The sequence below is a fragment of the Mesoplodon densirostris genome, chromosome 2 (genome assembly GCF_025265405.1).
Source record: "Mesoplodon densirostris isolate mMesDen1 chromosome 2, mMesDen1 primary haplotype, whole genome shotgun sequence".
NCBI lineage: Eukaryota > Metazoa > Chordata > Mammalia > Artiodactyla > Ziphiidae > Mesoplodon > Mesoplodon densirostris.
This window is the reverse complement of record NC_082662.1, coordinates 59,810,766-59,832,082: the sequence shown is the minus strand read 5'-3', so window position 1 is coordinate 59,832,082 and position 21,317 is coordinate 59,810,766. Positions and strand designations below refer to the sequence as shown.

Genomic DNA, 21,317 nt, shown 5'->3' with positions numbered 1-21,317 from the left:
CCTAGATCCCTCGCACGCTCAGTTCACAGTAGGATTTGCGCTCCAATGAGAATCTAATGCCGCCACTGATCTAACAGGAGGCGGAGCTCTGGCGGTAATGCCAGCGATGGGGAGCGGCTGTAAATACAGATGAAGCTTTGCTCGCTCGCCCACTGCTCACCTCCTGCTGTGCGACCCGGTTCCTAAGAGGCCATGGGCCGGTAGCGGTCCATGGCCTGGGGGTTGGGGACCCCCGGGGTAGGGGAAGAGTGACTAAGATGGCTATCAGGTAATCAAAAGGAAAGTAAATATAGGAAAAGCAGGTATTGCAAGAAAAGTTAGCTCTTTTTGTCAAGAGGTGATCGGTTGGCCTGCTTCTGAGGTGGCAGATTTGTCATGGCCCATTGCAAACCTCCACATACTGGGTGCAGACAAGCCAGTACTGAAGCTGCTGAGATGCAGGGAACCATGGTATGGGGGTGCTACACAGCAGCTAAATAGAGTAGAATGGAGATGTAAGGAAGAAGCTTAAGCTTTTCAAATAAAGCCTGGAAGAACTAAACGTGTTAGTCTGGAATAGCAGGAGGTATGGATGAAGTGTTAAACATGAACAAACAGAGCAAATGCTCATTTCAATTTCTAGAGCTCTGAGGGACATCTGGTAAACCAAAGCCGCCTCAGCTCCAGTGTTTGGGTGGGATGGTGGTAGGGTGTAGGACCCAGGCTTGACAGGGATTTAAGAAAAAGGTTCCTGGACCTTTCATCCCATTCGTTTGCAAAGAGTACTATTAGCATTTAGACAAAGATTCTTCTCTATCAGCTTAGCAGAAATGCCTATAGTTAAGGGATAGAGGCAGTGATGGGTGAAGGGAGGATGATAAGCCAGAGGGCACATCTTTAAAGTTTTCCAAGTTCATGCTGGGGAAAAGAGAATTATCTTCCGTGCTCAACTTGAACTGTCTGAGGACCAGCCCAAGAGTTTTCCTGAGGAAGGAAAGCAGGATGCCTTCAGAAGGGACAACTTATGAGTGCAATCTAGGCAGTTTGGTCTTAGACCCTGAGGTAGCCCTGGTCCTAAAGGCAGTATCAGCTGCAGCAGAAAGAAGAGGAAACACAAGGGGTCAGAGAAGCTTTGGCCCACTCTTTTACAAGACGTTGGATTTCAGAGAGGGGAGGCTGCTTGCCCAGGGTTCTACAGTGGGTTTAGCAGTAGCTTTCCACCGTCAAGCTGCTTTCACTGAAAAAGGGTGAAGGCAAAAGAAAACAAATAAGCAAAACTAAGGAAAAGGTACATTCTTAGGCTTCTACAAATAAGGACAACCATGACCATCTTGGGAGCCCTTTTATATTGGTGTTCACTGGGGTCTTTTATGCCTGCATATGTAAAACTAGGTCGATCTGTTTTGAAGGTACCCAGTAATTGTCACTAATATGTCCATTATTTAGAGTTGTGCTCTCCAATACAGTGGCCAAGTGTCATGTGACTATTTTAATTACAGTAAAAAGTCAATTCCTCAGTCATACTAGAGATACATCCCTAAGTAATCAGTGGCCAATGTGGTTAGTATCTGTTGGATCAAACAGGGCAGCTATACATAGAACATTTCTATCTCAGGCCTATTGGACGGTACTGATTTAGACATAAGACCTGGTTTGTACTAGCTGCTTTATAAGTTGACCCTTAAACAATGTGGGGGTTGGGGTGCCGACTCCCCCATGCAGTTGAGAATCTGCATATAACTTTTAGCTGGCCTTCCTCATCTGTGGTTCTGCATCCATGGGCTCATCTGGCAATGGATCATGTAGTACTGTAGAATTTATTATTTAAAAAAAATCTGCATATAGGTGGACCCATGCAGCTCAAACACATATTATTCAGGGTCAACAGTAAATAGTTGAATGAATGGTCCTCTGGACGGTCCGCCATTGCTAGTAAGAGTTTTGGTTTCCACTCTTGCCTTTCTCCTTTCTGGCCAACATAGCCAAGAAAGTTGCAGGAACCCAGATTGGAGTCTCTAGGTCCACACAGCAGAGGATGTGATCTTAAGGCTCTGGAGAAGGCAAGATGAGGTATCTTGAGATGAGATTCACCCTGAGTTGGCTTGCCTGCCCTCTAGCTGCAACCAGACCTGATGGTAGCAGCCAGACATAACGACCACTGGAGCAGGTGGCTGGGGAGATGGGGCACGCTGTGCCACTTGGAGGCACATCGACTTTCCAAACTTCAAGCTTTGCCACTCAGAGCATGAGGGAGCCACACCCCATCTTTAACTGATCCAGAGTCAACTTCTTACCACAGGAGAAGGTGAGTGGGTGAAGGGAACTCGAGGGGAAAATGGAAAGAGAGATGTGCTGAGGCAGTTCTTCCTGAGGGTCAGTTATGGGAGGCTCATGTGAAGGGAGATAATCTATGTTGGAGGGTAAGTAGCCCTCATGGGCAGGAAGGTAGTCCACTGGGAGGACTGTCGAGGGGCTGGCTGGGTTTCCCGGCGTTGAGTCGGGGCCCTTGCTCCCCAGCACCTTGTACAGATCCACCCCTTGTCCTGTCTCTGCTGTGAGAGCTCTCGGAGGTGGGGGGCTCGAGGCACTGTATCCTGTGTCTTCAGAGGTATAGTGACCTTGGACTCCTTGTCCCTTTTCTGGCCAGTTGGGGTGATGGGAACGTCTGAAGGTTGGGGTCACTTGGTGAAGGACTTTGTTGATGACCAGGGGCTCAGGTTCCTCGGCAGTGGACCAGTCTGTCAGGAGCCTATCCAAGGTCAGCTGCGTATTCTCCTGAGAAAGGGGAGGAAGAAGCTCATGTGGCTATGTTGAGTAAGTAGCCGTGACGACCGACTTCTGCAGGGTTCCAAAAGGCCTGGCAGCCTGCACTGCCTAGTCAGCTCGAGGCGAAACACTGTGGGCCTTTACTTTGTGAGGTAAGAGAAGCAGTTAACATTGCTGGGGAGGCAGACAGGCAGGAGCCGTGGACTCCTCTCAACCCCAGCCAGTGAGCGATTCACTACCCTGCTCAACCTTCAACTAGACTTGTTTCTGGTGAGTCAAACTGCACCAGCTGCTTTTCCTCTAGCAGAGAGGGTACGGGGGGTGCAAAGGAAGGGCTGAGCTTGCATCTGTCTGGGGATGAGGCACAGAAGACTTTAAAAGGGTCACACTAGAGCTGAATCCTGAGAGATGTATAGTATTTTCCAGGTAAGGAGGTGGTGGGCAAGGAGAATTGGTCTATTCTGGAACCTGCTAGTTCTTTCCTAGGACAGGCACACTGAGGCTTCAGAAATAGAAGGAGGTCACATGTTGAAGGGACTTTTATGGGATGCTAAAGAGTTTGGGCTTTGATACAACTACTGAAGGTTTTTTGGCAGGGTAATAACCTTGTCAGTTATGCTCTTAAGAAAGACCCCTCTGGAATAACTTTTTTGGAAATGATGTTCATCCTTTCTTCCCTACAGCTAATTTCAGTTGTTACTTTTCTTGCTTTGTGTTTCTCAACATCTAATTGGTTACCAGCTCTTCAGTGTCATATCTTTCCTTTCCAGACTTATTACTGATTCCTGAGTCAAGTTCAAGCACTTTATTAACATTTCTTTTTACAGGCTTTATTGGGCTCTCTTTATGTCCTTGAAACTATATTTTATGCTGACTGCTTGATCTTTCTGAAGCAGATCTCCAAAGCCTGCTTTCGTGAAGCCCCTAGTGACTGTTCCCTCCACTGGATTCCTACAGCAGCAAAGAAGCCACCTGTTAGGTTCTTAGCACAAGAAGCTTTATGCTGTCACTTTTTTTTTTTTTTTTTTTAACATGTCTGTAAGCTATCTGCAAGTAGGGACCATGCCTTAAGGGAGAAGGAGGATAACAAAAAATAGCATTAGGACAGGGCAAACCCTGAGGACTAGTCCCAACTCTGAGACTCTACGGCTTGGGAAAACTCAGTCTACCTGTCTGGCCTTTGGATCCCTCATCTGTCAGATGCCAAGTTGTGCAAGAATGGTTTGGTCTGGACTGGTCTCTGATGTCCCCACCCTTGCCTTGAGCATGGCAATTGTCCCCAAAGTGAATGACGATGCTGTCTTAGGGTAGACTTCTGCAAAGGGCCCTGTGCAGCCAGAAGGGTACGTGTGTACTTTTCTTTCGGGAGCCTGCTCTTTTCCTATCGCTATGCAAAATGGCCCTGGCACATTGGTCTGGCTTGGAACGTGACTGGCAGCTGCCAAAGTGCTGAGACCACTGCTATGGAAGAGATCTCACTGGATGAGGATCACCTTGTTGTTTTCACAGTGCGAGGCTCTGCCTTCTTGAAAGCTCTGGCAGTATCAATAGAGGCTGTTCCTCAGAGCTTTTACAAAGCAGCACCCCTGGCTGACAAGCCCTGGGGCAAGGCGTCTTGGACCACTAATAACTCAGGTACATCATGGAAACTATTTTAAGCTTTTACAAGCTCAAAATAGGTAACATCCCAGTGATCCCCTTTATGATTGGGCCTTTTCCTCTAGAGCTTTAAGACCCATGGCTTTTTAGCCACATTTTAAGAAATGGTAGGGGGTGTAAAGTCTGAGAACTTAAAGCACATTTTGTTGGAGGTGAAAGACTATTGTGTTTCTGATGTCTGCCCCAGCCTGTCACCAGGAGAGAAGTTTGGGTCTTTAAAAACAGTCTACCCCTTCAAAGGTCAAATGAGATGGGGTTCTGAGGCTGCCACAAGGCCATCATAGATGACATGTTTAATTTTTTTAAATTTTCTAATTTACTGGTTATTTTTGCAAAAGAAATATATGCACATAGTTTTGTAAAAAAATTTTTTTAAGTTCAAAGGGAATTTGTAATAAAAATTAAGTGGGCTTCATTGCCTACAGCTGCCTCCCCAAAGGCAACCACCATTATCAGTTTCATATTTAGGCTTCCAGAAATATCCTGTGCACATGTTGGAGACTGTGTGTGTGTGTATAAAATCATCTTTTTATACAAATGAGAACCCACTTTAGACAATTAGTACAAACTTTGCTTTCTTTCACTTTTAAATATATTAGAGATGTTAGACACATATAGATCTCATTTTTTTTTAGTAGTTGCATAACATCCTGTTGTACAGGTATACCCAAATGTTTAACCTAGCCCCCTGGTGGCAGGTTACGCGTTATGGCTTCTATTTATAAAGCTGCAATTAACATACTCATACTGTACAACTTTAGGCATGTGTATGGCAATTTCTGTTATTTTTTCCATGTGTTACTTTCTCTAACTCTTTGTCTTTCTCAGCATCTCTTCTAGGCTTTTATGAGCTCTTCAGTGGCTCTGCATGCCTCTGTATCCCCTCATGCCCAGGCAGTGGCAAATAGAGGCCATGATGCCACAGCTACCAGCTTGGGAGCCAGGTGTCCACGACTGACCCAGAGCTGCTTCTCACTGTGCTATTTCAGGCTTTTAGGACATGGGACTGTGGAATCTCAGCATTGGAAGAGAGAGATCTTAGAGCTCAGTGGATTCAATTCCTGGTACCTGAATCCCCTCTAATACCAGCGGTGGCATCCTTATTGAGTGCCTTCCCATAGGTCATCACAATATTGCCACCAAGTGAGGGCCCAGTGTGTGAACACCTCTTGAGTTAGTCTGTTCAGCTCAGAGGTTTTGACTGCTGGAAACACCCCCCTCACCCTGTGCTTAAGGTCTTTTAGAACGTATAGTATAATGGAGGACAGCACATCCTGCTTGTATGTGGACCCAGGGTCTACCTACTAGCTGACTAACATTGGGCAAGTTACTGAGTCCTCTGTCCCTCACTTTCCTCACCTGAAAAATGGGGATAATAATATTACAATCTCATAAAGCTGTTGTACAGATTAGGTGTTAATGCATGAAAACAATTTTTAAAGTGCCTGGCATATAGAAAGTAAGGTATGTTATGTGTATATATAAACATAAATATATTATTACGTAATACTGTTGTATATCATAATTATATGTCATGTATAATCAAATATATATCAAACGTCTATCATATATATGACATACACACGCACATACATATACTGTTATTATTATACTGTTCTTGCTACTGTAACTTAACAGCGACAAAACTCCTCAATAGAGAGAGGAGACTTCAAGTATAAATCTTCCTGGGAAGAAAATGAATGATCTTTGCCTTGCATGACCCACGTGCTTTACATGGCATCTTACTTAGTCTTCACAACAATATATATGAGAGATATTGTCAATTCCTATTTTACGGAGGATGAAACTAAGGCTCATGTCATCGGGCAAGCGCTCAAGGGTCATTGACATAGTAAGTGGCAGAGGTGGCCTTATTTCAAAGGCATTAAACTGCGGTGACTTAACTTCCTACGGAGGCAGACATGGCTGGGACCAGCTCTTTCTCTGAGAGGCGGCTGGTACCACTGGCTTCTGGATGAAGCCTTGCCTTGAGCTTCAAGATTCTTCAGCCTGAGAAGAATCTTGGAGGAGGAGGGCTATATGACATGAGAGTGCGGGGCTGCCGAGGCGCCGGGTGATGGGAAGAATGTGGGCACCCCTCTCCTCCCCTTTGCTCCCCTTCAGTGCACAGTCTTGCTCCACGTTCAGATGCCTTCAACTTCAAGACCCTCCATCAGAGACAGACCCTGCTGCCTGCTGTGAGCTGCTCTTCCCTCCTAGGACTGTGTGGCAGCCGCTCCCTGCGTGTCCTTTACTCCCAGCACTCTCATCTGCCAGCTGAGCAACCTCTCCTGCCTTAAAACCTTTTCCTTACACAATGGAATGACTTACTGGCTTCCTGCCAAGGCCAAAATAGTCTGGGCTCTATTTGTCTGTTCTGTGCTCACACAGGACGGGGAACATCACAGTAAAGCTTCAGTGCTCTTGAATTTGGATGAGCCAATGCTCAGACTAGTGCTTGGCAAATATATTTGCTTTTTAAATTTCTTTTGAAGTGAGCTGAGGTGAGGAGAGGAACAGAAGGCATAGAGAGGAATGAAAAGTTAGTTAGGGGTCTTTTAGTCTTGGTCACAAGCTTCAGAAAATTCCTGTGCATGGGAGTGATGACTCAGATGGTAACCTAGCACTCGTGATAAGCAGCTTATCCATAGGATCTAAACACCGAGGTTTCCCTGTAACTACAATGAAAGATTTAGATGTACTGATCACCAGAACCCCATCAACTGACCACTAAGGCTTTATACCTTACCTCCACAATGGGATATTTCTTGGCCCAAGTGCTATTCGCTGGGTCTGGAATTTCTTTGCTACACCACTGAGGTCTGAGGGCCAAAAGGAGAACAAATACCCTGCAGGTAAAGAAAACAGTGACATTGGTTAAGTGGGCACACAGTGGCATGGAAGCACAGGTTCTTAGTGCAGTGACTTCAGTGTAGGGGTATGCAAATGAGTAAAATGTAAACACTGCAGGAGAAAGATGATGTATCATCCAAGTCTGGACTAGTTTTCTGTGAAGTTTGGATAGATGATAAAGACTCATGGTGCAACCATGTAGGGTTTGCTAAATAAACTATGGAACTTTTGCTCGGTGTAATGTTTAGCTATCACTAAGCAGCCAAGTACTCAACAAATGTTGATTGAATCCTTAATGTATGACCAGCACAGTGGCACATGCTGGGGATAAAACAGCAAACAAGAGGACACGGTCAATACCCTTGGGGAGATTACTATTTATATTTAGTAAAGTAGAATGTTTATAAAGAGCTTGTAATGAAAACAGTAAAATGGGATACAGGTGGTATAAGCAGCTTGGACATAACCAAGTAAAAAAAAAAAAAAGCCAAGGAAAAAATACCAATATGGAAATATCCAAACTATTAAAGTAGTTGTATTCGGTGATCAGAGGGTCTTTTTATTTCTTCTTACCACACCTCTGGGTTTTTGAAAATATTTTAAAATGAGTTTATGTGGAAGAAAAAATCCTAAAAATGTTTCTCATATGCATATGACTTAACTGTTTTGACTATTTTTTAAAAAAATTCAAGACCAATATGAAGCATTTTTAAAGACTTGGCTTTAACACACTTTGTTTAATAAGAAAAGTAAGCTTCTGGGACGTGTTCAAACCTTTGAAACAAGAGATGAGGCCATGTGACTAGGTTTTTTCCAAAGAAATGTGAGCAGAGGTACCTGTGACCTAGTATAGATCATGCAGATGAGGAAAGTACCCAAGGGATGGTGGGCCAATAAAGTGGAAGACAATTGGATCCCTAAATGACAGTGTGGAGCAGAGCTGCCAACCAGTCTGGATGACATACCTTAGAACTATTACATGGGAGAAAAATGAGCTATTTTGTTAAAGCCACTATATTTGGGGGCTCTTTTTTTTTCTTTAACAGCAGAAGCCTCCACCCTAACTGATACTATTTCCCTGAAGAGAGGATGCATGTGATCCTAGTTGACTCTTTGAGTTCAACTTTTTCAAAGTCTACCTAAAGAGAGCTCTGCTTTGAAGTATCTATCACATATGAGAGAGCTTCAATAAATGGAAAACCTTTCAGACAGTTTCAATGACTAGTAGAATGACTTTGAGCTAGTTTTATTTTGACCTCTTCTCCTACATTACACAACATCTGAAGAAAACTATTGAATAACTAACTCATTTAAAAAAATTCTCTTTACCAAATAATACATGTTTAAAGAAATTTTAGGAAATACAGTTAAATAGAACTAAAAGCGCTATGATTCTATCCCCTGTCATAACCACCATTAATATTTTAGTGTATGTCCTTGGAGCAGAGAGTATTAACTGCCGTCCAATACCCATTTTCCCCTCTTTCTTAGAAAGGGGACACTGATTTACTGGGACAACAATGAGCCCAGCTAAAAGGCCACAGTTTTAAGCCTCCCTTGCCTCACCAAGTTCTGGCCAATGAGAGGTAACCTAAAGTGCCATGTGTGACTTCTTCATGTGTCTTGAAAAGGTGGGTGTGGGGACCTCCCTTCTCCCTGTAGTTGTAGAATGCAGGCATGATGGCCATAGTTCCTGCAGCCATTGGACCATGAGGTGAACTTGATGATGAAAGCCAATGTCGGGACAGTGAAGCAGAAAAAGAAGGAGCCTAGGTCTCTGATGACTGGGGACCTCCTACACCAGCCGTTACCTGAGTTTACTTACTTTACCTGGGTGAGAAACTTAGCTCATTTGTCATATTATTTTTATGTTACACACAACCAAATTTAATGCTAACTAATATATCTTGTGTGTCTGTGGGCACGTGTGTATGCACTATTTTTAAAAAATGAATGTACATGTTTTGCAACCTGCTTTTTAAAATGTAATATAGCAAATATTCATACCATTTAATTTTCTTCTACATCTTTAATGAATGCATAATATGCTGTACAGCATGAAATATACTGTGATTTATTTAACCAATCCCACATCGTTAGGCATTTAGGTTGCTTCAAATTGTTTTCCTTCTATGAACGATACTTCAGTGAACATAGTTGCCACTAAATATCTGTGTATACCTATGATGTACTTAGATGGGAATTGCTAGGTGAAATGTTTAATATTTTAAAAAACTAAACATATACTGTCACCCCAAAAAGGTGAATATATTTAGTGTGCTACCAGTGATGTAGGAGAGTAACCATTTTTTTGACCCATAGCAGCAACAGCTATTATATGAAAAAAAAAATTTACCAAAGTTGGCAGGCGTAATGAACTTACTTTTGCCGGAAGCAACGCACTGAGAGAACGCCCACCACGATGACACCCATGCAAATGCTTGGTGCCACAAATGTGCTCCAATTGGCTTTACCTGAAACGAAAAGTTATCAAACCCTGTGACTGAGTTATCGTCAATGAACATTTCTAAATACTGACTGTTGTGTGAACCCGCTGGGCTTTACCCACAGCTCCTGGATAGCTAGACTCAGGAACAAGGCCAACTCTCTTTCGCCCATCAAGGAAGGAAGACAGGGCCCAAAGGGGCCAATACTATGGTTCCAAGGAAGGAGCTCCAGCCCTACAAGGGCTTCTTCCTCTAATAGATGCAGAAAGAAAGGGAGTGTGGTATACAAAGCACTGGTTGTGAACTGGGAGCCCTGGATTCTAGTCCTATCTCTGCCGCTGACTGATGTGTGGACCTCAGATTCTTGATCTATAAAAGGTGAACGATGACATCTACCTTGCAGGTTGTTGTGAACATTAGAGATGGTGTATTTAAAGGGCACAGCCATGTATCTGAACAGAGGAGGCCTCAAGAAATGGTAGCTATTAATTTTCCCAACCATTGGATAAGCCCTCTGTCTACCTAGGGTCTTTGAAATTGTTCTGATTCCTTCCTATAGACATGTAAATATTTCACTATGTGTTGGAATTTTTCATTAATTCATCCAACATTTATTGAGTGTAAACCATGGAACAGGCCAGGTTAGGTGCTGTAATACACAGATGAATGGGACATGGGCTCTGAAGATAGTCCAGGAGACAGATGTGTAAACATGTAAACAGTAAACCATGATGCCACGGGGTACATGTAAAAACAGTATGTACAAAGCAGTGTCGCAGAGAACAGCATGGGAAATGGCTTCACGAACAGCTCAGGAAGGTTTCCCAAAAGGCAGGATGTCAAAAGTTTGGAGTCGGATGGCTAGGAGTTGGCTAAGTGGACAAGTTAGGGAAGTGCAGACTAGACAGACAGCAAGCATGGACGGAGGAAAGAGCGAGTGCTTCAGCAACCACAAATAGCCTGGTCTTGCTTTCCAGTATGAATGATGAGTGTGCGGCAGACAACAAAGCTAGATGGATGAACAGGACCAGGTCGTGCAGGGCTTGGTAACAAAGCAGTTTAAATTCTAGCTTGACAGCCAGTGGGGAACCACTGATGGGTTGCAACAGGAGGTAGAATGTCAGCAACAGGGATCTTGTAGAAAGATTGTTCTTCTGATAGAGTGAAGAACAGGGTAGGAGGGAGGGTGACCAGGGGCCACTAGCGGCCAGAGACCTGCTAGTCCCTGTGAGAGGGGCTTTTCCCAGAGCTGAACAGGGGAGTTAATGCAGGAAACCTTGTTACCACCCCACACAGTCGGCACAATCTGACATTTCGTTAGCATCTGCCTTTCTTTCTGGGCAGATGGGACAAGTCTGGAGTACCAGGAGTAGAAGGATGCTGAGTCCTTAGTCCAATTAATTGCTCACAAGTTAACTTTCATGGGAGTGCTTGAGAAGAGGGCTTGTCACTTTTCCCAGTGGAGGAGTATCTGGCATAGAACAACAAAGTCCTGAATGATTAACTTGATACTCCATGTCACAAAGCAAGAACAGCTTGTTTTATGCTTAGAGCAGATGCAAACGGGCGCTGCCAGAGAGAACAGCATAATTTAGCCAGTGGAGAGAAACCCATGTTAACTGGGTCACTTCTTCACATACTCAAATTTAACTTAAGAAACTCAAATCTGTGTCTGATTTGTAGTTCTGCCACTTGCCACCTCTAAGATCTTGGGTAATCTTTTTGTACCTCACACCTGTAAAAAGGCATCATAATCTCTCATTCTTTTATTCATTTCATATTGAGTGCCTGGTAGTATGGCCAGGTACAGGCGTGTAAAGCAGGCACATTACATGGTTGTGGTCAGGATTAAACGAGTAAACGTATGTGTTACATGTGTTGAATTGTGTCCTCCCACCCCCAAAATTCATATATTGAAGTTCTAACTTCCAGTACCTCAGAAAGTGACCTTATTTGTAAATAGGGTCATTGCAGAGGTAATTAGTTAAGACAGGTCAGGCTGGAGTAGGGTGGCCCCTAGTCTGATATGACTGGTATCCTTGTAAAAAGGGGAATTTTGAACAAAGAGAAACACACAAGGAAAACTCTAAGTGAGATGAAGGTAGAGATCTAGAAACCAAGGAATGCCAAAGATTGCCCCCAGTCGCGAGGTGAGAGGTGTGGAACAGATTCTCTCACAGCCCTTGGAGGAAGCCAACTCTGTTGACACCTTGATCTCAGACTTCCAGCTTCCAGAACTGTGAGGAAATGAATTTCTGTTGTTTAAGCCACTCAGTTTGTGGTACTTTGTTACAAGAGCCCCAGCAAACTAATACAGTATTCAAAGAGCTTAACACAGTGCCTGGCACATAACTATCTGATATGCAGTAGCTGTATTATTTTGGGGATTATTCTCATCATTCATTGAACAGGTATTTATTTAACAAGTACTATGTGCTGGGTGCCATTCTAGACCTTGATGATAGAGATTAAACAGATACTAGTCCCTGCCTATTGGATTCAGAGTTTTGAATAGGGGTCAAGTATAGCGCATTATGAAGGAAATATGGATGTGCATTTGGGAAGGCTTTCTGGAGGGGGCAACATTTTTGCTGAGTTTAGAAAAATGAGTAGACACTGTCTCCAAGCAGACAATGTAATGGTAGGGCACTCTGGTTAGAGGAAATAGCAAGTGCAAAGGTATAGCAGCAAGAAAGTAATTAGTGAATTACAGAAAATCTGATAATCTCCATATCAAGTAGTGGGAGTATACTCCTATATAGGAATTCACAGTGGACTTGCCCTCTCTAAGGGTGGTTCTTACCTTGAAGACAAAATTCTCTTTCATTTCCTTGGGGGCTTTCACCAGCAGCTGTCAGAGCTGTCATCCATAGAATGTATGTCACTCTGGGCCGCAGGCTGTCTATGGGATGAGAATTTGGGGAGACCCTATAGGGAATTTCTGAAAGGAAGATAAATATAAAGGGTAAGGCACAAATTAAAGGAAATATCTGAATGTGGGCTCTTACTCATTTTTACTTGTTAATGCTTCATTTAATTTGAAAGAGAAAAGCACATTTCTGCTTTGAAGTAGTCCTAATTCATTAATACTTAATACTTTAAAAGGCCCTAGGCACTGTCATTTATGAAGGCACCACTTCACAGCATATCAGAAGAATTACATTTTTTTCTGTGGTAAAATCTTTTCAAAGAATTTTTATTATTTTGCTTTTGAAACTATTTAGCTGTAGTAACTTCTTTTATTTCCTATGACTATAATGTTTCCAACATTTATCAGGTATATTTGAGAACTCCTGGGGAGGAAATTAAATGTACAAATTATTATCAATGGAATTTTTAAGCAAGCTAAGTTTAGCAATTAATGAAATAGACATTTAATAACATTTATTAATTCTGACTTCCTTTTATTCTTTGGTAAGTTCTGGGTACTGGTCTTAGTGGGTTTAATCATTGATCTGCTTCAATTTGACATAAAATCTAAAAAATAAGAGCAATGGTACTTAGATTTATTTTGGTAGTTTAAGGCTAGACTGTCAGTTCTTTATGCTTTAACACCCCTGCAGGTTCTCAGCAAGTAAGATTTTGGTTTTTGAGCAATGTGTTTATGCTGTTTTTTTCCTCCAAGAGTCATGAATATCAGTAGCCTTTAGTAAATAGGCAGTCTCCTCCTCCAGGGATCTGCTGGGTGTGAGTTTTGGAGTGACCTCTCAAAAACTGAGGGGGGCTGTAAAATCGAGGCAAGAACTTTGACAGGTGTAGCCTACTGGTTTGCTCAGCAGACTTGTGTGTGTGCTGGTGATCAAAGTGGAAACTAGAAGAACTCAGCACTTTGTGCCTCAACATTATTTACTGTCTCACAAACCCCAGGGCAAGTCAGATTTTGACCCTGTTTGAATTTATTTCAACAGTCACACATATTTATTGAGTGTCTGCCCTGGACAAGGCACCAAGGCACAGAATCTGCCTCAAAGACTTCACCATCTAGTAGGGAAAACAGACCCCTTACACTCACTCACCCCTACTTACTATGTGTGACCAGCAAGATGGAACCCTGTATTATTGCATCCACTCCACCCAAAGGAGCTGAGGCCTGAGCAGATCATTTAACAGCTGTGACTATCAGAGCAATTTCTATATTTTACATCCTTTTGAGAAAAAGTACCATGTGGAAAATTCCCAAGCCTACTTTAACCTGATGAAATTGCTTGCACAGACTTCAGCTATATGATTACACTAAAATGTCTCTTATTCCCAAGGCAGGGGACTAAAAAAATAATTTGGGAGAGACTTTCTGCTCATCTTGCTGCAGCAAAGCATAGGCGAGCATCAGGGAGTCAGTCATCCAACTGTGTTAGGGCATCCTTAACTCCAGGAGTGAATGAGCCGTTGGAACACAAGGGAAGGAGTTTGAATGATTTGCTGGGCCAAAAAAGTTTACACGCAAACACAGATACATGCACATGTGTATATGTGAAGAATAAAAATAGAAACTATGGGGGAAGCCAAGAGGAGGGTGATGGTGTCAGCAGTTTGGTTGGCAAATAGGTTGAGTTGAGTAAAGGAAGAAAGAAGTCATGCAGGAAATACTGGTTCTGCTGCCTTGTCTGGGCTGTGATCTCTGGCAGAGATAAAGGAGGCCATTCAATTCTTGGATCTGAAACTTTAGGTTTAAGGTGGTTAAATGTCAAAGGCACCAGTTTAGGGAGATGTGATGGTTGCCAATCATCTGAAAGGTCACCAGTAAGAAGGTCAAGTGGTACCAGGCAAAACAGCTGCATGGCTCCTGGAAATCAGCTTTTATCTAAACATTTGCATTGGTTTGACAAAGCCCAGGGCAGTATTCACCCATTTGTTATTCAAAAAATACTATTTTTATTAAGCACCTACTGGGTGTTTGGCTGTATTATAGGTAAGGGGGAGACAATGGTGAGCTAACTGCCATGGCTTCTGCCCTCATGTTGGCAAAAACAGCCAAGTGATAAGTAGAATGTGTGTGCCCGTAGAGCAGTGCACATGGCAGTATCAACAAACTTCCAGAGGAGTGGCTGTGTACCCAAATCACCTGGGGAACGCAGATGCCCCGCTCCAGGGCTACCCCATTCGCCTGCCCAGGCAGGCAAAGTGTTCCTACTGCACCCTGCTTGTGCTGTTAGGGGCCGTGACAGAAGATGTCTCGGAACTCCATCCTCCTTTTGCTGATGTGGAGCCTCTCTGCTTTCTTTTTCCCTCCTCCTCAACCTACTGCCCTCTACCACTCTCTAGAAATGGCACTTGTGGATTTGCCAATGATTTCTGGTTGCCCAATGCAATAGTAGGTGTCAGTCCTTGATTACAGCACTTACACATCAATTTTGTGTACTTTTCTGTCTCCCTGGGTGCACTGTGAGCTCTCTGAAGATAGGGAACAGGTCTTTGTCCACCTATAAGTGCTAAAAGGGAAACCATCTAAACTGGTACAAAACGGGGCTTTGAATCTGCACCTTCTCCCCTTTAAACGTATTTTAAAATACCCTTACACAGACTTTAGATTCATCAGATTTGGTGCAAAAAATGTAGGTAATTTCTACAACATCTACAAGAGCAGATTTAAGAACCATCTAACCATGTTGATCTTGTTGTAAATAAGCATCTTGGTTTAAATTCTATCAAAATGAAAAAGTTGGGGGGGAGCAAATTTCATATGAAGTATTCCAAATGGCTCATGATGAGATCAATTGATTCATCACCTTTGGGGGTGCATTTCAGAACTGCCTTACCCCGACAGTGGGGAGCAGTTCTGTTCAGTGATCCACTGTATTTAACAATGGTGGATTATTAAGCTGATTATTGTAAGATCTTACAGTGGAATACTATAAAGCTGTTAAAAAAAGAATGAGACAAGTCCACATAGATTGATATGGAAAGATCTCAGTATGTATTATTGAGAGGAAAAAGTAAGGTGCAGATCAGAATATAGATGGTTATCCCAAATGTATGCTAGTGTATGCATTAAGTTTTTTTCTGGATAAACACACAAAGAACTGCTAACAGCCTAAGTATGGAGGAAGGGATAATTTCCACTTCATATCTTTTTGAACTATTTGAATGCTTTTACTATATACAAATATTATTTATATAATAAGAAATTAATTAGCTTTAAAAGTCATAACTTTTAGAAAAGCAGTACTGCAGATCTAAGGTCAAGAGAGAGGACCAATTCCTCAAGTTTCCCAGGTAAAAATCACTCTGCAGGCAGCCCTCGGACACCTACATCTCAGGCTGGCTTTGTTACATTCTTCTTGGACCTAATAGTTCTCATGAAGGAATAAAATGGTTGCTTCTTTATGATAAATGCTCCTGAAAGAAAGCCAGCTGCCTATGAAATACTAAAGGGAAGCTCAAGCCAGGAAAAACAAAACAAAACTGAGTAAATCAAAGATTAGAACATTAAATCTGGCAAGTGACTTGGAACTGCTCGGTGAACGAGTGATGAAATCATTTGAGATAATGCTCCAGCCAGAATTTAATTGCTTTAGTCTTAACAGCATAATTACGGGTCATAAGGAGTTACTTAAATTGTATTTTATCCACTTAAGGAGAAAATAATATGCTATGATGGTATTTGCAAGTGTGGTGATTCAAAGATTCTCCAAATGCATTTCCTGCAAGCCTCAAGGGTCTATATAATAGTATCAAAGCACCCTTATTGCTTTTTGAAATGCTATCTCCCCATATGAGTAAGCTCCTTGAGAGCCTCGTCCACTAACTTCATTTCTTCAATTTGCTTGGCACGTAACACATATTCAGTAACTTTGTGTGTGTGTGTGTGTGTGTTTAGATGTCTATTTTTCTTCATTCAATTAATTTCACATATATTTATGGAGCACCTACTAAGTGCCAGGTATGGTGCTAGCACTTGCACACGCTTGTGTTTTCCCAACATCTAAACAAGAAAGACCCTGCTGCCTTTGTTTCTCACACATACCACAAAGCTGAGGCTGGGAATCGGAGTCCCGTTCCTTCCAATATATCCTGTAATGGAGGATGCAGCCCATTTGCTCCCGGGCTGGAATTTCATTCCATGAAATTAAAATGCTCCCTTTTTCCTCTGAGATGGCATTAATGTGGGGGCCACTCAGTGGTGCTGTGAAGTAGAACACAGGAGGCTTTTGTCACCCTCCAAATCCAAACCATTAAACTACAGCAAAATTGGACAAAAGGTCCCAAGACTCACCTTTGTGCTTAGAGTTACCCCGGATGGAGCTGCATCCTCCCTGGTCCCCTGAAAGTGCATGCACGCGGATTTCATAACAGATGTAGGGTTTTATGTTTTCTGCAAGACATAAAGACAGACGCTACTCTGGGTGAAACAAGGATTTAAAGAAAACCACACAGACAGCTTTTGAAACAAAACTTACCTTCAAGGAAAAACTTTGACTTTTACAAATAAATTATTTGCCGTTTACAGAAAAGTAAGGGTGGTGTTTTGCAGGCATAGCACCTGAACGGCTCTTCTAATTCCCTAGATGCTTATCAGGCTCTGACAGGGCAGCATGGGATGACACATTCAGGCGTGACTAATCAGGGGCGCTCAGTGCAATCTACCCCCTTGTTCCCCCCCCCTTCCCCCTCTCCTCGCACCATGTTCCACTCAGATCTCAGTTGCTTCACAGCTTGGAAGATTAGGAAGATACCTGGGAATGTTAATACTCCTTCCTAGCTTTTTTTTTTTTCGGTACGCAGGCCTCTCACTGTTGTGGCCTCTCCTGTTGCGGAGCACAGGCTCTGGAAGCGCAGGCTCAGCGGCCATGGCTCATGGGCCCAGCTGCTCCGCGGCACGTGGGATCTTCCCGGACCACGGCATGAACCCGTATCCCCTGCATCGGCAGGCGGACTCTCAACCACTGCGCCACCACGGAAGCCCTCCCTCCTAGGTTTTAAAGTGCCACACTTGGCAGTTTTCTGTCAGTCATGAAGTTTATTGGCAAGTCACTCTTCCCTACCCAAACTCCCTATTTCCATGAATCTCAAATTTCTACTTCTTGTAAAGAAAAGGCCCCTCTCATAGATACTGCCCATGACATATCTTTAAACTCCCAATGAAAGTTTAAAGGAAAAAGATTATTTCTGTTAGGTACCTAACTGTAGTCTCATGTGGTCAGGGTAAGGACACTCTCCCAGATTGTTCAATGCCCTGCCATAGGTAGGTCTGGTCCCCTACACTGACAGTTGATTGGGGTTTAACATTTTCTTTTTTGGGAAGAAGAATTTTACATCACAAAATAATTTACTAGTGTGTGTGTTATATAAAAATCCATTGTCCCTTAAATATTCCAGCAAGTAGGTAGTATATGAAGCTCAGACGTGCAACCAGTGCCGTCAGAAGGGACCATGAAGAAATCAGAACTCACGCCATGGGTGAGTTCCAACTTGTATTCATGAACCGAGTGAAATGGAGCGAGGCTGCAATCAGCTTAGTCCTGTAATCCAAAGATACTTTGTGGGTAGCCTCCAGACCCAGAAGCTCAGAGGGCAACACGGAATATGGAATCATTTCATTTGGGAGCGGCTGGTGCCTGGCTGCTCTGTCGCTAGTTCTGGAAGGGACCCACCAACCACCGTGCCATATGGGAGTTCCAGATGAGCTCATTAGGCAAATGGTTTCATTGCGTTTTGCCATGCAAAGTGTGAGTTCAGGGCAGAGGCCTTGGGGAACTGCTGCATCAGAAGCTGTGGGTTCCTTCTTATGAATAGCCTACCCTTAGTGGAGGAGGGAGGAAAATGTGGCTCCATAACTTAGCTGACATTTTCCTTTCTATGAAGAGCAGAGCCCTAGCAAGCTTGTTCCCCAGTTCTGACCTTAAGAACTCCTGTTTTACTGACTAATTCTTACATGAACACCCCCTAATCATTGTCTGCTCCCTACCTCAAAAATTCCTTAGCCTTTGCTGCTGGTGGATGAAGCCCATACTCTTTTTGTTTGTTTGTTTTTGTTTTTGCGGTACATGGGCCTCTCACTGTTGTGGCCTCTCCCGTTGCGGAGCACAGGCTCCGGACGCACAGGCTCAGCAGCCATGGCTCACGGGCCCAGCCAGTCTGCGGCATGTGGGATCTTCCCGGACCGGGGCACAAACCCGTGTCCCCTGCATCAGCAGGCGGACTCTCGACCACTGTGCCACCAGGGAGGCCTGAAGCCCATACTGTTAACATTTTCATTTCTTTCTACAGTCTGGCCCCAACTTCCAGGCTTATATCTTGAAACCCCCATGCATACACATATACCTGGCACCCTTGGGCAAAGGCTCTGTCTTCATATTTATAAACCACCTCTTAGGTGGTTTTTCTGCAGAAAGCTAAATTCACCTATTAAGTCTGGGAGAAGGCAAATATTAAATGATCAGCAATGAGGAGTAATCACAGAGGAAGTATGATGGGACCATACGGAAGAGGGTCCCAAATAGCTAGGCATCAGGGAAGGTTTTCTAGACACTGTGATGTCTACATATTTGTAAAAGGAGTATCTCTATAAGGTCAGAACTGTTTTCAGCAAGACAAGACAGGACTGACAGTTTCTAGCCTAGGTCACACCAATTTATAATCCAGGAGGTGGACTTCATTGTAGTCTGCTCCAAAACACCCAACTTGGCCCCAGCCAGATGCTGGGAAAAGACTGGTAAGGATCAAATGACAATGAGTCATCTTACTTATTAGAGAGGGTTACTTTGAATTCGTGATAAGTATGAGTTAAGTTTTAACTGTTTATTTCCAGAACATAACATCAACACAGACTCATAGTTGATCAAGTGTTTTCAAGTGGGAGAACAACTTGAATTAATAGTTATCTTACCCAGTATTATTCATTTTATTCAAATGAATATGTCATACTTAGGAAACATTTTAACTTCCTAAGTATGGAAAACATTCTCTCTTGTCATCTATTTTATGCATTGTGTGTAGAATATAGAATTTCTAAAAGGAAAGAACTGTAGGGACTATATAGTTCAAAGTATCCCAAAGGGCTAAATCCTAATACAGTTTATAATAAGCGTTTACAATTATATAGCAGTTTAGAGTTCAGTAAATGACTTTTCTATCCACTGTTTCATCTGATTTGATGGGCATAACAGCCCTAAAGGAAAAATGGTTCTACTGCAACAACTCTAGGGACAGAGAACACACTGCCTTGAGGGGCAATCAACTGTCCTATTAGAGACCATCAAGTATAAGGAAAGTTCTTTCTCAAAATTGAGCTGACATCTGTCTTCTTATAATTTTTATGCAGAGGGCCTTCGTTATGCTCTCCAAAACAGCAAAGGACACATACTCTTTCTTACATACATGTCGAAGCCAGTAACAGCCATCAACCACCCCCCACTGCCCCAATCCAGAATTCTCTTCTATGGGCTAAGTGGTTTCCACATTAAAAGTTCCAGACCCCTAATGGCTTACTCACTTTCCTCTGATGTTCACTGGATTATCCAGGCAGCACTCTTTTTAAGTACAGTGATTAAAACTGAATACAACCCACTAGAAGTCTGAGTAGCTAGACTCTAAAAGAGGCACACAGTTAAGGACTGGCTCGTGTATTATCATGCAGTGCTCTCTGTTTATTTCATTTGTGGAAGTCTTGTCTCCTTAGGCAGGGTGTGTGTATCCTCTGGTCAGGTGTAATAGCTGTCATGGTGTAATGAAAATATGGGATTTAGACCTTGAAAACCTATTAAAATCATAGCTCCATCACATATAATAATAATGATGATGATAGCTAAATTATTAAGCACTTAAAATTTGCTAGGTACTGTTCAAAACGTTTTCTCTTTCAGTTAGTCTTCACAATAAGCCAGGGAGGTAGGTGATACTACCCCCATTTTACAGATTAGGAAACCAAGGCACAGAGAGGTTCAGCAATTTGCCCTGGATCATACAGTTTAGTAAGTGACAGAGCCAGGACTCAAACCCAGATAGTCTGGAGGCAAAACTTTTAAACTCTATGCTGAACTTATACTTTAAAAATCACATTGACATTTTTAACACATTAAATTAACACATCCGTTGCCATACAGAAGATACATTTATCAACATTTTAATTTGGGGTGATACTGCTGATTAGTGTTAATTATCTTATGATGATTTTGAATTATTATAGAACAACAATTAGGAGAAAAATAGGAGCACAATACTGTAGTTTCGGCTTCTGAATGTTCTGAATGGTTCAGCACACACACACACATGCACACATGTCACATGCCTTGTTCATTGAAATTCATCCTGGAAGAAGATTTTCAAGCAACTGACCATCTAACTAACCTAACTTTTTTTTTTTTTCCTGCGGTACACGGGCCTCTCACTGTTGTGGCCTCTCCCGTTGCGGAGCACAGGCTCCGGACATGCAGGCTCAGCGGCCATGGCTCACGGGCCCAGCCGCTCCGTGGCATGTGGGATCTTCCCAGACCGGGGCACAAACCCGTGTCCCCTGCATTGGCAGGCGGACTCTCAACCACTGTGCCACCAGGGAAGCCCTAACTAACCTAACTTTGATATGCAAATAATACCATTTCTCTTTGGGAAAATTAAAATAAGAAGAATTTCACTAATAGGTTTTTGGTAATATATTCATTGGTAAGTAAGGGAGGC

General features: G+C 42.9%; 1 protein-coding gene across 2 annotated transcripts in view; it reads right to left on the bottom strand.

Moving 5' to 3' along the window:
- Window positions 1-2,217: 2,217 nt before the first annotated feature.
- Window positions 2,218-21,317, bottom strand: part of IL12RB2 (interleukin 12 receptor subunit beta 2) — a 78,484-nt gene continuing 59,384 nt past the window's right edge. Inside the window, exons 10-15 of one of the 2 annotated variants that reach the window (XM_060084433.1) lie at window positions 16,918-17,016; window positions 16,669-16,827; window positions 12,508-12,645; window positions 9,641-9,731; window positions 7,154-7,253; window positions 2,218-2,754 (exon numbers count right to left, since the gene is read on the bottom strand). In XM_060084433.1, coding sequence (XP_059940416.1) covers window positions 2,218-2,754; window positions 7,154-7,253; window positions 9,641-9,731; window positions 12,508-12,645; window positions 16,669-16,827; window positions 16,918-17,016 — 1,124 coding nt within the window. The remainder of the gene's footprint in view (window positions 2,755-7,153; window positions 7,254-9,640; window positions 9,732-12,507; window positions 12,646-16,668; window positions 16,828-16,917; window positions 17,017-21,317) is intronic. The other variant, XM_060084443.1, reaches the window with a different exon arrangement.